General features: G+C 53.3%; 1 protein-coding gene across 1 annotated transcript in view; it reads right to left on the reverse strand.

The window, feature by feature from the left end:
- The window catches only part of TENM4 (teneurin transmembrane protein 4), a 786,343-nt gene continuing 770,984 nt past the window's right edge, over positions 216–15,574 (reverse strand). Inside the window, 3 exon segments of the mRNA XM_005667171.2 lie at positions 216–5,631; positions 8,759–8,901; positions 14,112–15,572. Coding sequence (XP_005667228.2) covers positions 4,873–5,631; positions 8,759–8,901; positions 14,112–15,572 — 2,363 coding nt within the window. The 3' untranslated portion in view covers positions 216–4,872.

Consider the following 15,574-nt stretch of genomic DNA (forward strand, 5'->3'; position numbering starts at 1 on the left):
ATAGCTGATGGTATTTGTGAGGTTAAGCCCCAGGATCTTTGTGTCCACTGGAAATGCCTCTCCATGACAACTGTCACCAGGAGGGCTTAAGAGGGACTTTGGGGCCAAGGATGAGCGCCTCAGAGGTCTTCCTGAGAACAGAAGTTTCTGGAAGTGCAAACTCAGAGGACTGGCTCAGGCAGCCACTACTCGCCAAACAAAGGTCACCAGACACCTTTAAACACAAAATATTCTTTTATTTGTCAACGAAGGCTACACAGGATCACTTCTGGTTTTGTTTTTATGCCTTTTTTTTTTTTTTTTTCTAGAAGGTATCTACATCTGCATTTATTTACAGCCTTGTCGGTATTTACACAGTCGAGAATACAGTGTTAGAAACACAAAAGTGTTGAGAAAAAACTTCTCAAAATTAGTTCCAGACTTCAGGAAAACTATGTCCACATGGTAAGGCCAGAGTCTCCAGTGGTGGTCGTCCAGAGGCAGCTTGGAGGGTCCTTTTGCCGAAGCTGCGGGTTCAGAAGTCTTCGAGAACAACAGGCAGGTTTAGAAAGGTGGGATTCCGGTGTTGGATGACTCCAGGGCCGCAGGCGCCACCAGACATCTGTGACTCTGTTTCTGCCAGGATGGCTGAGCCTGCCGGAGAGTTGGTTCTTCATTGGCCGTTTGCCCTCAGAATGAAACGCATGTTCTTGGGGACCAAGAGGTCGCCAGGTATCATGCCTTTGGCATTCCCGAGGGGGTGAGAAAGCCAGCCTCGGCCCCACCCAGGCTTCCGCCGTGCTGATCTTGCACGTTCATGATGAAACCTAAGAGCTCACCACTGCCTGGGGTGGTCACGTGCACAAGGCTGGTTTTTGAGAGTGTCACGGTTGGAGAGGATGAGGTTTCTGTCACCTGAGCAATGACAATGAGTTTGCTGTTTTTGGAAAGTTCAGCGAAAGGGCCTGGAACTACAGAGTTCTGTCCTTAATCCCCTCCTAACTGATAACATGCAGACAAGTGTAGAAACCTACCTGGGAATTATAAGCCTTATATAAAGGGCTTTTAGGATCCCAAGGGAAAAAAGAGGCTGGATTTTTTTTTTCTTTTTCTGGGGCCCCTCAGGAGGCAGGCCCCAGCCCAGGCCCAGAAGCTACAGCCTGGGCTCAGTGGTTCTTGTGAGGAATGGAAGATGATTCAACTTGGAGCACCGGGGGAATAAACCCAAAAGCCCAAGACCCTGCTGAGGCCTGGCAGACTCCTTCCTCCTGGGCACCAGGCTCAGGGTCACGGTCCTCACCACGAGGCAACCACAAATCCGAGGCTGCAGATGCAAAACGAGTCTAAGATTTCACATGGAAATCTCGTCTTTGCATATTGGAAACCTCTGCCATCCACGAGGGTGGTACTTGAAAGTCACAGCCAAAAAGGTCCTTTAGTTTTTTATTTATTTCTAACGCAAATCTGACTCCTTGTTACATGTTTATAAAAACACTGCCCAGTTTAACTCACCTTCCTTGCCTACAGCACCTTCGGCTCCCAGCTCCACATCATCCCAACTCTTTAAAATCACACCCACTGGCCATTTTCAGCCTCTGGTCCGTCTCTTAGAAATTGCTGCAAACCCTCCATCCACAGGTAGCAATCAGGCACTGCCCTCTTCCTTGGGTTAATTCCCAGCCAACAGTCCGGAGGTCTAATTTACCATGGAGTTTCTTTCCCTTCTTCCCACTGTCATAGCTCTGCCCTCCGGTGATGGCTGGAGGGTGGGTTAAAGGGAGTCTCATCCTGTAAAAAATAAAGTTGGGGAATCACTGAAGTCCTGTTTAAGGTGATGACAGAGGGGCTGAGGATGAGGGGCTGATGGCAGCCATGGGGAGGAGGGCAGAAGGCGGGAACTCTTCCAAAAGAAACCTTTCTCGAGGGTCAGGAGGTGACATCGAGCAGAATGGTGAATCTGGGCCAAGCGAGGGAGGACTGGGGTCTCTAAGGAATGGTCACCTTTTGGTTGGTAAATGCCAAAAGGGCAGCTGCTTTCAAGGGTGGGATTTCATGCCTGGAGGCCACTAATTGGCACAGGCAACTCTGACTTACGCCTTTGGACCCACTCTTGCTGTGAGATTGGGACTGCAGGTCTCAGCAGGAGGACACACCGAAAGGAGAGGCACCGAGCCACCTGCCAGCCCTCATGGAAACCAACTCAAAAGGGCCAAGGCCAGAAGCACCACCTCCAACGACAGCACCGGTGTGACCTGAGGGACGTGATGCTGCCTGCCCCACACTCAAGGTCCTTTCCCTAAAGCCTGCGGATGCCCCAGCTTCTCCCCGTTACAGAAGCCGGGCCTCCTGGGCAGTGTGTCAACCGGGAAAAATGTAACATCATTGGTTTAAAGAAAAAGAATGCTTGATAATCTCGGTGGCTTTGATCTTTAAGAGTCCACACTACTACTTTGGGGGGGGGGGTGGAGAATCAGAAGGTGGGGGAGGTGTAGGGAGATGGGTCCCTCGGCCCCCAGGCTGCCTCTGACCTCCAAGTCGACCTCTCCAGCGGGTCTTGACGGATGTCAGGCAGCCGTCTAGGCCAGTAGGCAAGGGTCCCGTTGCTCAAAGGTCCCATTGCTTAAGGGCCCCTACTATGAAAAGTACCTTTGAGAAGCATAAGTCTATTTTTGGATAGAAAAACCTTGTGTTCTTCAGGCCAAACTGTCTTCCATCCCATCCAGGAAGGATTCTGTTGGACGGAACCCGCGACCAGCTTCTGCCTCGCACAGTGGGCCCGCGGAGCCCTGCATCTGACCCGGCGGAGCTCAGTGCACAGACAGGCCAAGGCTCACTCTTCGCCGGGGTGTGACTTTTTTTGGAAACAGGAAGAGCACTTAGCAAAACACAGCCTCTAATCCCAGTGGGGTGACGTAAGGCGAGACCTCCTCTCCCGAGCAGCTTTGGGGGCCTCCCTCTGCCGGGCAGAACCCAGACTCCGCGCTGCCCCGAATCTCATGCAGTAAGAGACCGTCTTGGTTTCATTAGCGCATGGAATATTCTGAAGACTCTGTGAGTAAGGCTATAAAGGTGCCATGAGCTTGTCAGTCCAACGAGGTTTCCACGGGGGAGAGCTCAGACTCAGAATTCATTTTCCACATTAAATGTAAAATGTAACCCACACAAAGTCCCATTTTCTAAGAAGCCCAGCTTAAAAGGAAGCATTTGCCTTCCCCTCCTGGTCTCCCAGAGCCTCCTGTGAGTGGTAATGATGATGGTTATTCGGCAGGTAAAACAGGAGGAGAAAGGTGTCCCCAGCTCTCCAGGCTGCTCTCCTCGCCCCTTGCTGCTCCCCGGGCCTCGGCTGCTCCCCTCCCTGGGCTTGCCCTCCGGGTGTGGGGGGTGCTGGCTCCTGAGAACGCTTCAGCCTCTTCCCACTGACCTCAGGCATAGGTCTTCCCAGGGACAGCTGGAGCCTGGCCTCCTAGGGGATCCGTGGGCACCAGGTTCAGGGACCGCCCCCAATCGTGCTGGGCCAGGCCAGCCACATCCGATTAGCTCCTTCCTCCTTGCTCCTTAATCTTGCCCTAGGACCCTTGCTGGGCTCCTGTGGGGGGAGGCCGTAGAAGAATTTCACAGACAGAGTGTCCCGAAAGCCTATCCAGCCGCATCCCAGCTCGGCAGTCAGCCCCATGTGTGGGAGGCAGAGAAGCCCTCGGGAGCTGGTTACAAGGATGCTTGGCTCAGGCCTTCCCCTCTTTGGCTGAGTTTTCCTGAAGCCTCGTTCCAGAATCAAAGGCCACCAAGTACCTCTCTTCACACTCCTGTTTCTCAGCGGTGGCAGCTGAGCAGCGGAGGGAAGGTAAGCAAAGTGTGGGGAGAGGGGTTCGCCTAGGAAGGCAGGCTGGTACCCTTGCCACCACTGCCATCCTTTCGGCGTGGGTGACCTTTCCCTCTGGCGTGGTACCCACACTGGGGGCTTGTTGTGCGGCGCTGGTTCTCACATCTGACTACGGGAGAGAGGAGGCGTCTGAGAAACATCTTGGGAGGCCCAAGCAACCACAGGCATCCTGGGTGCCTCTGCCTCTTGGGGAGGCTGGGGCTCTTAAACCTGGGAGGATGTCATCAGACACGGGACAGGGCCTGGGAGACACTGTCTCCATCCCAGCGCTGGGATGGCACTGACAACCACACAAGACTGGCAAAAGCAGGAGGGGGTTTCATTTAGCGTCAAAATCGAAAGCTTAAGAATGAGTTTGGGGCAGCTTACAAAAGGTGCTGTGAGATCATGAAATTGCCCAGAGCAAGGTCAGCCCATCTGTGGTCCCCTGCAGGCGTGGGACACAGTGAGTTAAAAAAGCTCCCACGTGTCTGTGGGAGCTTAGCCAACGAGCCTCAGGTCCTGCCGACCCTCCTTCCAGGCCCCCCCTCAAAATCTGCTCTCTGCACCCCTCACGCCTGCCCGACCCCCGCGGAAGAGAGAGTTGCACATGGGACAAAGAAGCACAGACACTCGTGTCTCACATCACACTGGGTACCTAGGGACAGACAAGAACACACCCCAGGAGATGCATCTCAGCGAGGAGAAATGTACCCCAGACAACAAGGACAACTCCTCAAGGGAAAGGGAACAAAAGACAATCTAGTTTTCATTGTGATCACACTACAGAAAAAAAATACCTTCTGTTCTTTGCAAAAAATGTGCGAAGGCCAAATTTGTGTTTTCCTTTTCTTAAAAAAAAGCATGTTGCATGAATTACAATGCAACCAGTATCTTTTTTTTCTTTGTTTTCTGCACTTGTTACAAAAAGGATTTTTTTTTTTCCTCTTTTTTTTAAAGTACAGCACAGTCAGGTAGGCGGCCACAAAAGAGTAGCTGTCTTTGGCAAGAAGTCCAGGCCACGGTCCTCCCTGTCACCTTCGGCCCATCTCGCTCTGTCTCATGAAGTGGATGTTGGTGGCGCTGTCCGACAGTTCCGGGTACTGCTCGACGGAGATCACGAAGAAGCCATCGTAGCCTTGAACCCGCCCTGTGTTCAGCGCCTGCTGCTTCTCGCCCTCTGTCCAGGCCCGCAGGCCTTCCTCCCCGTCCCGGAGTCTCTGCTGCTCCCGGGCCCAGGCCTGGCGCACGGCTCTCTGCCGGGCCAGCTCCAGCACCCGCACCTTCTCCTCGTCCAGCGTGGTCCCGTAGCGGGTGTTCAAGCACAGCGCCCCGTACTGGAGCTGGATGTCTGTGTAGCGTCTAGTCCTGCCGTTGAGCATCGTGTTGATCTGGGACACCGTGACGTTGACCCCGTTCTCCAGGGTTCGCCGCCCCCCGCTGAGCCCTAGGATGGCCAGGTCGCCGTCGGAAGGCCCCGGTTTCACGAAGTAGTGGGTGTCCACCCCGTCGATGGTGAAGTGCAGGTTCTCCAGGTAGTGGGCGTTGTTCAAGATGGCAGCGACCCTCCGCCCGTCCTCGTTGGCCACACTGATGATGTCTGTGGTCACTCGGCCATCCTTCAGGGCGAACTTGACCCCCTTGCCGAAGACTGAGCCGCTGGATGCAAACTTCTTTGTCTCTGGGGCCTGCTGGCAGCTGGTGATTGTGGAGCCATAGAGCTGCTCAAAACGTTCCAGGGTGACGAAGGCCTTGAGCTGCTTCTGCACCTCACACTGTACCCCAAGGATAGACTGATGGGGGAGGAGAAAGAGAGAGAGAGAGAGAGAGAGAGAGAGAGTGAGACATATGGGAAAGCCCCCAGGGCCTGGAGAATCGGCTTCCACAGCTAAGTCAAACCGATAGAGATTTATCAACCTGTAGCATCCAGCTCTGTGCTGACCCCCAGGACCCCAGCCCTCCTCATCCACCGAGTCCCCCTTCCTTCTGCTCCTCTGTGCCCAGTCCTTTCCTGGACGCTGGAGCTACAGCAATGACTCAGACATCGTCCCTGCCCCTGGAGAACGCATGGTCCAGTGGGGAAAGACAGATGGGACCATAACTCCAATCAAAGGTGACGATGGGTGGCCTCAGAGCCGTGACAGTAACAGCCAGAGCCGACATTTCTCGGTCTTTGAGCTGAATAAGTCACATTTCACATGCATCGTCTCATTTTTGATCTTCACAAGAACTTGAGACAGTGGGTACTGCCATTATTCTGGTTTTCCATCTAAGGAGACCAAAGCTCAACGCGGCTGTAACTAATGGGCCCACCGTCGTGCAAGTAGCAGGTATTCAAGCCAACATGTGAAGCCAGGTCTGTCTGATTCTAGAGGCTCAGCTCAAGGGCTGCTGGAGGAGGAGGAGCAAACACGGCTCAGGCGACCTTGGCCTGGACGTGCGGGGGAGAGATGGGGAGGATGGGGTTCAAGGACAGGCTCATGGCTGCGTTGGGGCTTGAAGGATGAGCAGGTGATGTTAGATGCAGGAAGGTGAGGAATGCACTTCGGGAAGAAGGCTTGAGACATGGAAAGCAGTGATTCACATAAATCTGGTGACCCTGCTTTAGGGCTCTCTGCCATGTTTATAAATGATAGTCAAGGAGGGCCTCTGTCCCCACGGTGCCCCACTCTGGGCTGCTTTGGGGGACGGTTTGGGCCCTGTCTCCTTGGCACAACATCTGCCTGTCCCTCACGTGGCTGGGGGAGCTCGGGAAAGCCAGGCTCAGGCAGGCCCCAGGGCCTGATCAGCAGCTCCAGGAAGCGGCTTTAGCAACAGGCCCATCGGCTTCTCGCTGAAATTAAGTCCTCTTTATAATTAATAGAACCCTGTCTGTGAACAATTATTTCCTAGAGTTTCACGAAAGCTGGAGTGCTCAACAACAAAGATCTCCGATGCTTGCCAAGGGCAGAAATCAATAATTCATTGACAGGCGAGGCTGGCAAACGGGCCATCAGACACGCAGCTCCAGGAGGGAGCGGAGGTCGGGGGGTGGGGGGGCTGAGTGGCTGGAAGCAGCCCTGGGAAACAGGCTGTGCTATGGGCCTCTGGGCAGGCCTGGAGGGGTGCTGGGGACGGGAGAGGGCAGGGGCAGGGCCGCAGAGAGAGGACAGGCTCTGTGACCAGACAGACTTGGGTTCTCATGCCTTCTGCCACTTTCCAGCTGACCCAGGGTGAATCTCTCTCTCTCAACTTTGGTCTCCTTCCTCATCCGTAAAATGGGGAAAAAGGCTGAACTCACAGGGGTGTTGATCTCTTTCAACCACCTGTTCATTCAACAGAAGTTTTCCATGCACCTGCAGGGTGCGGAGGTGCCATGCTGGGGACCAAGGAAGACCCAGTCCTTGCCCTCTTGGGGCTTATGGTCTGGTGGTACCAAAAAGAAAACAAGGATGAGAAGTTCCTGTCCTGGCTCAGCAGTAAGGAGCCTGACCAGGATTCATGAGAACAGGGGCTGGATCCCTGGCCTCGCTCAGTGTGTGAAGGATCCGGCGTTGCCGTGAGCTGTGGTGTCCGTCACAGACGCGGTGCAGATCTCGAGTTGCTTTGGTTCTGGCACAGGCTGGCAGCTAGAGCTCCGATTTGACCCCTGGCCTGGGAACGTCCATATGCCCGGGTGCGGCCCTAGAAAGGAAAAAAAGAAAAGAAAAAAAGAATGAAAATAAGAGTGTGGTGAGTGTTGTGACAGAGGAAGATGGCAGGGCCACCAGGGCAGAGCGGGGCAGCATCACGTGGTCCGGAGTCCAGGGAGAAGAAAGAGCCAGGCCGAGGCCTAATGGAATCCAGAGTAAGAGATGCGGACGTGTCAGCTTCCGACTGCAGGCAGTATGCTATGGGGCACCCTGCCTTCCTCCCCGGGCTCTTGGCCCCCTGGGCAGGGATCCCCGGGACAGCCTGGTCTCTGCCTGATTCCTTCCTGCAACCCGAGGCCTGGAAAAGCCGCCCCCCCCAAACAGATCTTATGGGCGAGAGAGGCGGGGAGAAGGAATGAGCAAATGGATGCTGGAAGTGAAGGGTGGGATGAAACTGGGTTTTTTTTTTTTTTTTTCTTTTTTAGGGCTGCACCCACAGCATATGGAGGTTCCCAGGCGACGGGTCGAATTGGAGCTGCAGCTGCCAGACTGCAGCACAGCCACAGCAACGTCAGATCTGAGTCACATCTGTGACCCACACCACAGCTCACGGCAATGCCAGATCCTTAACCCACTGAGCAAGGCCAGGGATTGATCCAGCGTCCTCATGGATACTAGCTGGGTTCTCAACCCACTGAGCCACAGAGGGAACTCCGGGATGAAACTTTTAAGGATCTTTATCGCTGTATAATTCCAGGAGTCGTTGAAATTGGGTCATGAAAGGGGAAGGTAACCTTTTCTGGAGCACCTACAGACAGATCCGGTTTGAATCCCCCTCTGCTCCATCCTCCCTGTGCGGCACTGGAAACCCTTTTATCAAATCCGTAAAATGAGAACAATGACACCAGGGGATATTTGTGCGTTAATTTGTGTAGAAGACTTCACTCAAGGCCAAGTGTATTGAGGTGCTCAGAAAACATCACATCTGTATTTAGAGCACCGCTTCCCTTCTTGTGCTTTTGTTCTGGAGTGTGACAAAGCCTCACTGTTTCTGTGCAACTCCAGACTCACTGCAACATACAAAACTCCTTAATTTGGCTTACGAGGGTCTGTGTGCTGATACAGCTGGGGCCACAGGGTCTTGTCAGTGGCAGGGTTACTAAGTATTTGCTGAACAGTCTCCAGCAGGCATGGTGAGTATACCTCATCGGTCTCTACCCCTGGCCCAAATTGCCCCAAGAAGCTGGTGGGACCCACCCCTGGGTGGTCTGGATGGCCTGAGGGGTGAGCAGCCACGTGCAGGAATTACCTTGCTGTTGTCCCATTCCTGAGTTTTCATCTGCGTGTGGGAGAGCTCGTAGGACGGTTCCATGGCATCCGTGTCTGGCTTGGGATAGCCGGGAATCACATTGTGAAGCTGGAATCCGAAGGTGAGGAGCCAGCTGTTGACATCTGGTTGGGAGAGAAGCAGAAACATCGGCGTGGAGTCAGTGGACCTCAGATGTGACGCATCCCGAGGGGGTGCTGTGGGCGGGGTGAGAATGGGGAGGCGCTGGTGGGAGGGTCAGCCGGTCCAGGTACACTGGGAACTGTTTCATGGTATGGAAGCCGCACATGCTCTGGGGACCTAGGGTCCCCTCCTAGGGATATATCCGGAGATGTCACGAAAGTAGAACCTAGGTTTCCAGATCCTCCTTCTTACTGTCACTCTGGCCCTAGGACCCACAGCTTCATAGCCAGGGGCGGCTCCACACCTGCCCCCAACATCAGCAGGAGACACAGGGGACAACCAGGCTCAAAGAAAAGACTAAGGAGTGCCTTTCAAAGAAAAAATCCACCTAAGAAACAAACTCTTCCTCCTTCCCTGATCCTTCTTTTTACAGAGGGCAGAGCCTCAGGGCTGAAGTACACGGATGCGGAGCTGGCCTGACTAAAGATCAAAGCAATTTTGGCCCCGATCCTGCCTTTTATTTACCCTGACGGCCCAGGGAAGTCACCTCACCTGCCCGTGCCTTCATTTTCCAGTCTTTCTATTGGGCTTGAGGATCTAGCCCCACGGGCATTGGATTGAATGGTTTTCACAGTATTCCGGCCGGTGGGGTGTGGGGGTGGGGTGGTTACTGACGATAAAATACTAGCCATGGAGACAGGCGGGACTTGGTCCCCAGCATCTGGGTCACTGAAGAATGGCATCGGGAAGCTGGGACATCGGGAAAAGAAGGAGCGTGGAGGGCGTGCCGTCAGTTACCCGTCCGCTGGGGCTGAGAGTCTGGTGTCTGAGAGCCTCAGCCTGCACACGCAGGACCCTGAGGGAGTGAGGAGCCATGGTCATGGGTAGCTCTGACCCAGGGCAGAAGTCGAGAGGAGGGCACAGGTCTTTTGGTTGCACAGGCTGGCAAGTCTTCATGATGAAGGTGGCTTTTAGGCGAGACATTGACAGCTGGGTCAATTTTGTCAGGATCTGATAGAGATTAAGGGGGCCCTTCGGGCAGAGGCCATTGAATAAGGCAAGGCCTGGAGAAGGGAGGGGAGTGTTCGTGTAACCAGACAGCAGTTCAGCAAGACAGACAGAAAGCAGAAAGGAAAACCGTGGCTGGAACAGGAAGAGCCTGGGATGGCTGGGGGGAGGTGACTTGGGGTCTCAAGAGAGACAGACAGGCTGTGTCTGGCATGGCTCAGCCTTCCTTGGAAAGGGGCAGCAGAAGATGCTAAAGCCGTGGTTGAGCAGAGACTCGAATCCAAAGTGTGGGGAAGGTACGGCTGGAATTAAGCCTCAGAGCCAGCAACGCTGGGCTGCAGGCATTCAGGCCTACCTTGGGCTTCTTCTAAAGCAGCTAGATCCCTGCTCAGGAAGGGTCTTAGGGTCCCGGTATTGGTGGAATTGAGTTCATCTTGGTGATGGGAGTGCCCTTTGGGAGTGCACAACTCTGAGCCTGTCACCAGTGCACCCTGTTGCCTTTCCACTCAGGAACCACATTTGTCTTTTTTCTTCCTCCCTCCCTCCCTTCCTTCCTCTCTCTCTTTCTTTCTTTCCTTGGTTTGTTTGGCTATTCCAGAGCCCCTGTCTTGGGGTTGGAGCCTGGCGGTGCTGAGATGGAGGGGTGGTAGAAAGGGAAGCTTGGAAACCCGGGTTCTACTTCTAGAATGATCATTTAAGGGGAGAACCTGGTGAGGCAAGACAAAACCCAGATCCAAACTCTGACTCCCCAGCTTGTAAACTGGGTCATCTTGGACAGTCTCCTTACCCTCTCTGAGGCTCACTTTCCTTACCTGCAAATTGATGGGAGACATGGATTTCAGCAAGCAATGGAGAAGAAAACTAACAGTGTTACCATTTGGGCACAGCCACCATATAGCAGGAGGTGTTCTGTTTGTTCCATAAATGATTGAATTCAATGTATTTTAAAGTGTCCAGGGAGTTCCTGTTGTGGCGCAGCAGAAACGAATCTGACTAGGAACCATGAGGTTGCGGGTTTGATCCCTGGCCTCACTCAGTGGGTTAAGGATCCAGTGTTGCTGTAAGCTGTGGTGCAGGTGGCAGACACGGCTCGGATCTGGCATTGCCGTGGCTGCGGTGTAGGCTGGCAGCTGTAGCTCCGATTAGACCCCTAGCCTGGGAACCTCCATATGCTGCGGGTGCGGCCCTAAAAAGCAAAAAAGAAAAAAGTGTCCAGCTTGGTCTGTTTTCTCGAACTCCTGCCTCCACATCCCCGGACTGCTATCTCCTCCTTTGTAACATGAGGCACTTGAATCTGCTTTTCTTCAAAGCCCCTTTCCTCACTGAATTTCTAAGAATCTCTGATTCTATGAATCTTGGCAGATGGTTCTTTGGGAAATTAAAACAAATAGGATGGGGGGTGGGGGGACCCCTACAAAGCCATTTTGCCTGAGGCTGAGCACTTGCATCTGAATTTGCAGTTGCAAAGGAAAGCCTCTATCAGGAATACGGCAAATGCCCAGGAAGCCAGGGGGCTGGAAAGAGACCTGGGTCTTAATTATAACTGATGGAAGGTGGGAAACGGTCTCATTATGCCTTTAGGTAAAATGCTAAAAATGGATTTATCCACTGGTTTTTCTACCTTGCTTTTCTGAAGAGTTGGGAATTTTATTCTTCTTTCCAGGAGCTCAGGTAGACATTTCCCTCAAGTTAAAAAGCTCTTTACCCATCGTCCCGGACTTCAGTGGGGCTGCCCTGGACCGTGATGAATAATAATAATCTCTTTCTCATGTGCACAGCCTTGCACTTCTATAGAGAGGCTCTGAATCGAAGAATGAGGATTTGGGGGGTCAGACGACTCAGAGGTCTAACCCCAGCTTAGAAGTGGGGAACTTAAAAAGATGCCCCTTTGATGGCTGCTGTTGCTGGATGTGAATGAGGTTGCATGTAGCCCATGTGGAAGCTAAATGGTCAGGTTTCATGAGAATTAGTGGCATCTTGGTTTGTAGTGGTACTGTTGTTTTGGGGAACCATTTTTTTTCTTCGGCTATAGTAATCTGCCAAGTCACCTCACAGGAAAGTCATCGGAGGGTGAGGCAGGGGGCGTGCTGAATGGAGACGGATAGAATGGAACTGTCCTCTCAGTCTGTTAAGTTTTTCTAGGGCTGGCAGCAGGCTGAGGTTGGGGAATGCTGTGAGACCTTGGGACATTCCTGGGCATCCACAGGTCTCAAGGATGCTCTCATCACACCTGCTCACCTCTATGTCCTCTCTTCCTTCCCACTTTTGGGACTCCCGCTTGTGACATGACCACCAGGAATTGTTCCTGAAAGAGGAATCCTCTAATTGCTGTCAACAGAAATGGGGCCAAACTGGGCCCCAGGTTTGGGGGCCAGGAAGCCACCATGTCCCTCAGGGGCACCATGTGAGCTGCACGTGTTGTCCTCTCTGCCCTCTTCTATGTGCAGCCCCCTCTCCCTGGATTGCCTTTCTTCCCAACACCTGGTGCACGTCCAGCCATAAGGGGGCCTCGCGCATCAGCAGCTCCCTGGGCAGAACCAGCTGTGCCTCCTGTGTTTCACTGGCCGGCAGTGCAAACCTTCACCGTGGGCCCCTCACACTGCACCGCAGTGGTGTGTCTCGCCTCTCGCAGTGTGTATTCCTGGAGTGCAGGGATCATCTTCCTACCCCCGGGCTTAAAACAGCGACTGCACAGGGGAGGCCCTTGCTGAGTGAAGGAAACTGCCTCAAAATCAGGGACACGAGGACTGTGTCACAGGACGAAAGAGGGGAAGTGACCAGGTGTGCAAACGGTCATGTCCAACTTTCGCCCATGACAAATTCTCTTCTACACAAAGGGCTGGTTTTATCCAGGCCTGAATCCCCATGGCTGCTCTGACTCTTGAGGTCTTCCGTGGCTGGCCTGGCAGTGGCTGCTTGCTGGGAGGAGGCTGCTGGGGACATTTCTGGCATGTGTGACCTGGAGACCCCTTTGTACTCAAGGTGGTTTCACAGTAGTGGAGACCAAAGGCTACTTTTAAAATCAGAGGGTAGAGGAAAGGAACCACCATGAGCCTTGTATTGTGCTGGGCAGGTTATACAATGTATACAATGTATCTCAGGTCACCCTTGCCATCATCCTACAAGATAGATACTTTTTTTTTTTCCTATTTGTCTATCTGTTCTTTGTTCCTTTCCCCTCCTTCTTTGGATTATTACTTTTGTCTTCATTTTAGCTCCACTATTGATTGATTAGCTATGCCTCCGTTTTATCTCTTAGTGTTGCTCTAGGATTTACAATATGCATATTTAATATATCAAGAGTCAGGGCGGGGATTCTAACTTCAATTTGCACATCAGGAAACTAGAATTCAGGGGAACTTAAATGAATTTTGTGACTGTCATAGCTTAGAAATGATGGATCTTTCACTGAGTTCTGTCTTTAAAGTCTGAATTTTCTATTACATCAACTCAAATAAGAAATGCATTTTTTCTTTTTTTTGGCTATACCGTCTCCCAACTTATCAGGGACTCATAACCAGCCTGATCTTTGGGTCAGAAACTCTCAAAGTGCATTTCAAGGGTATCTCACATCCAAGGAGATACCAGGGTGTCATGGTGAAACAAAGGGGTTTCTTGGTCAAATAAATTAGAGAACTGGTAAATATATGAAACAGTTCTCTTTACTATGGGACTTCTCAGAGACCTAACTTACTTTCTTTTCTTGCCTTTTTTAGGGCCACACCTGAGGCATAGGGAAGTCCCCAAGCTAGGGACTAAATTGGAGCTGCAGCTGCCAGCCTACGCCAGTCACAGCAATGTCAGATCTGAGCCTCATCTGTGACCTACACCACAGCTCAGGGCAACGCTGGATTCTTAACCCACTTACTGAGCAAGGTCGGGGATGGAGCCCTCACCCTCGTGGATCCTAGTTGGGTTCCTAATCCGCTGAGCCGTAGTGGGGACTCCTCAGAACCTTTCATAAGCTGAAATGGGTCATGAAAATTTAAGAACGATGGCTGCCCTGTCAAACTGATCTGACGCCAAACCAGTTTCTCCAGCGCATTCTCTGAACTAGTGTTTCCTCAAAACTACTCTGGAAAAGAGTGCTCTCAGAGAAAGTCACTGTTTCTTGTCACCCCTACTGGCTTCCTCAAGGAAGCCCGTCTTGTCAGAGGACCAGGGCAACCGTGGCTCCAGCCCCTGAAGGACTCCCGATCCTCACCTGTCATGAAGCACTTGATGTCCTGAGCGTTGCTGATGGGGTTGTTGTTTTTAAACATATAGAGATTAAAAGGCATGATATTGCTGCTGCTAAGGTGCTTCCACAACTCGTGGTCTGGGCTGGTCCAGCGGCCCGCCAGCACGTCGTAATCCCGCCGGCCCATGTGCACGAGCTTGGTGAGCGGGTCGTAGAGGCCGCCGTGGTAGCCGATGATGATCTGGAAGTTGGGGTTAGTGTCCATGTAGATCTCCCCGTAGGCCGTGTACAGGATCTGCTTGATCATCAAGCCTGTCCCACTGAAGACAGCGAGAGGGGTCCCGATGTTGTCGCAGGCGATGTAAAACTCGTCCCCGCTGCTCAGCTCCATGGCGAAGAGGTGTCCTTGCAGGTCGTAGTAGAGGGATGTGATCTCAGAGCTGGAGTGGTTGTAGAGGTGCGTGACCTTGGTGGGATTGGTCAGGTCTGCATAGAAGAACTGCAGGTGGTGGCTGTGGCTGCTCTTGCTGGACACCCGCCGCCCCAGGCCATCGTAGCGGTACCTGACGCTCCAGCCACCGCCCCGGTTGTAGGCCTTGATGAGCAGGCCCGCTGAGTTGTACTCGAAGACATCACTGCCCCGCTGCCTCAGGAAACCATCCTCGTCCACCTTGTACTGCACGTCCCCCAGCCTGGTGATGCGGTCCCGGAGGTCATAGCGTAGCGGGGTGAGCCGCGCACTGTTCCCCGGGCTCAGCAAGTGCAGGTTCCCATTGAGGTCGTAGCTGTACCGCCAGAGTGGTTTGTCATTGATGGAGACCGTCTGCAGCTGGCCGTCGGCATCGTACTCGTAGGCGTAGCGGGTGGTGTTGGCGTAGGGCCCCACCTTCAGCTCCTTCTTCACCACCCGCCCCATGTTATCGTACTGGACGGTCATCCAGTACATGAGCGAGCGGAAGATCTCGTACTGCACTTCCTTCATCCGGCCGTAGGCGTCGAAGTGCTTGGTGTGGGTCATGACCGCCGTGGTGATGATCTGGTTGATGTCATAGTAGATGACGCCAAACTTCCCGAACTGCTCCGTCTTGCCCGACACGTCATCGTAGCGATAGAGGTCGATGGGCAGAGGGGTCTCGTTGATCACGGCCTGCATGCTGGTCACCCGGAAGCTGTTGTCATAGTTGTAGTCGAAGCGGGCGTTGACCATGCCTTCCTCGGTGAAGCGGAAGATCTGGCGGTCGATCAGGGGCCCGATTTGACGGTAGCGGATGGTGCAGGTGAAGCCTTCGTTCTGGAGGGTGATGGTCTTGAGCATGCCAGCCGTCTCGTCGTAGGCGAAGCTCACCTTGGTGGTGTCGTAGAGCATCTCGGCCAGCTTGGACAGCTTGCCGTACTTGTAGATCACCCTGCGGCCGGTGCCCAGGTAGAAGGTGTGGAGGAGGTGCCCGTCCTCCGTGAAGTCCTGGATGACCGAGGCATTGCCCTCG

Source organism: Sus scrofa, chromosome 9 (genome assembly GCF_000003025.6).
Source record: "Sus scrofa isolate TJ Tabasco breed Duroc chromosome 9, Sscrofa11.1, whole genome shotgun sequence".
NCBI classification, from domain to species: Eukaryota; Metazoa; Chordata; class Mammalia; order Artiodactyla; family Suidae; genus Sus; species Sus scrofa.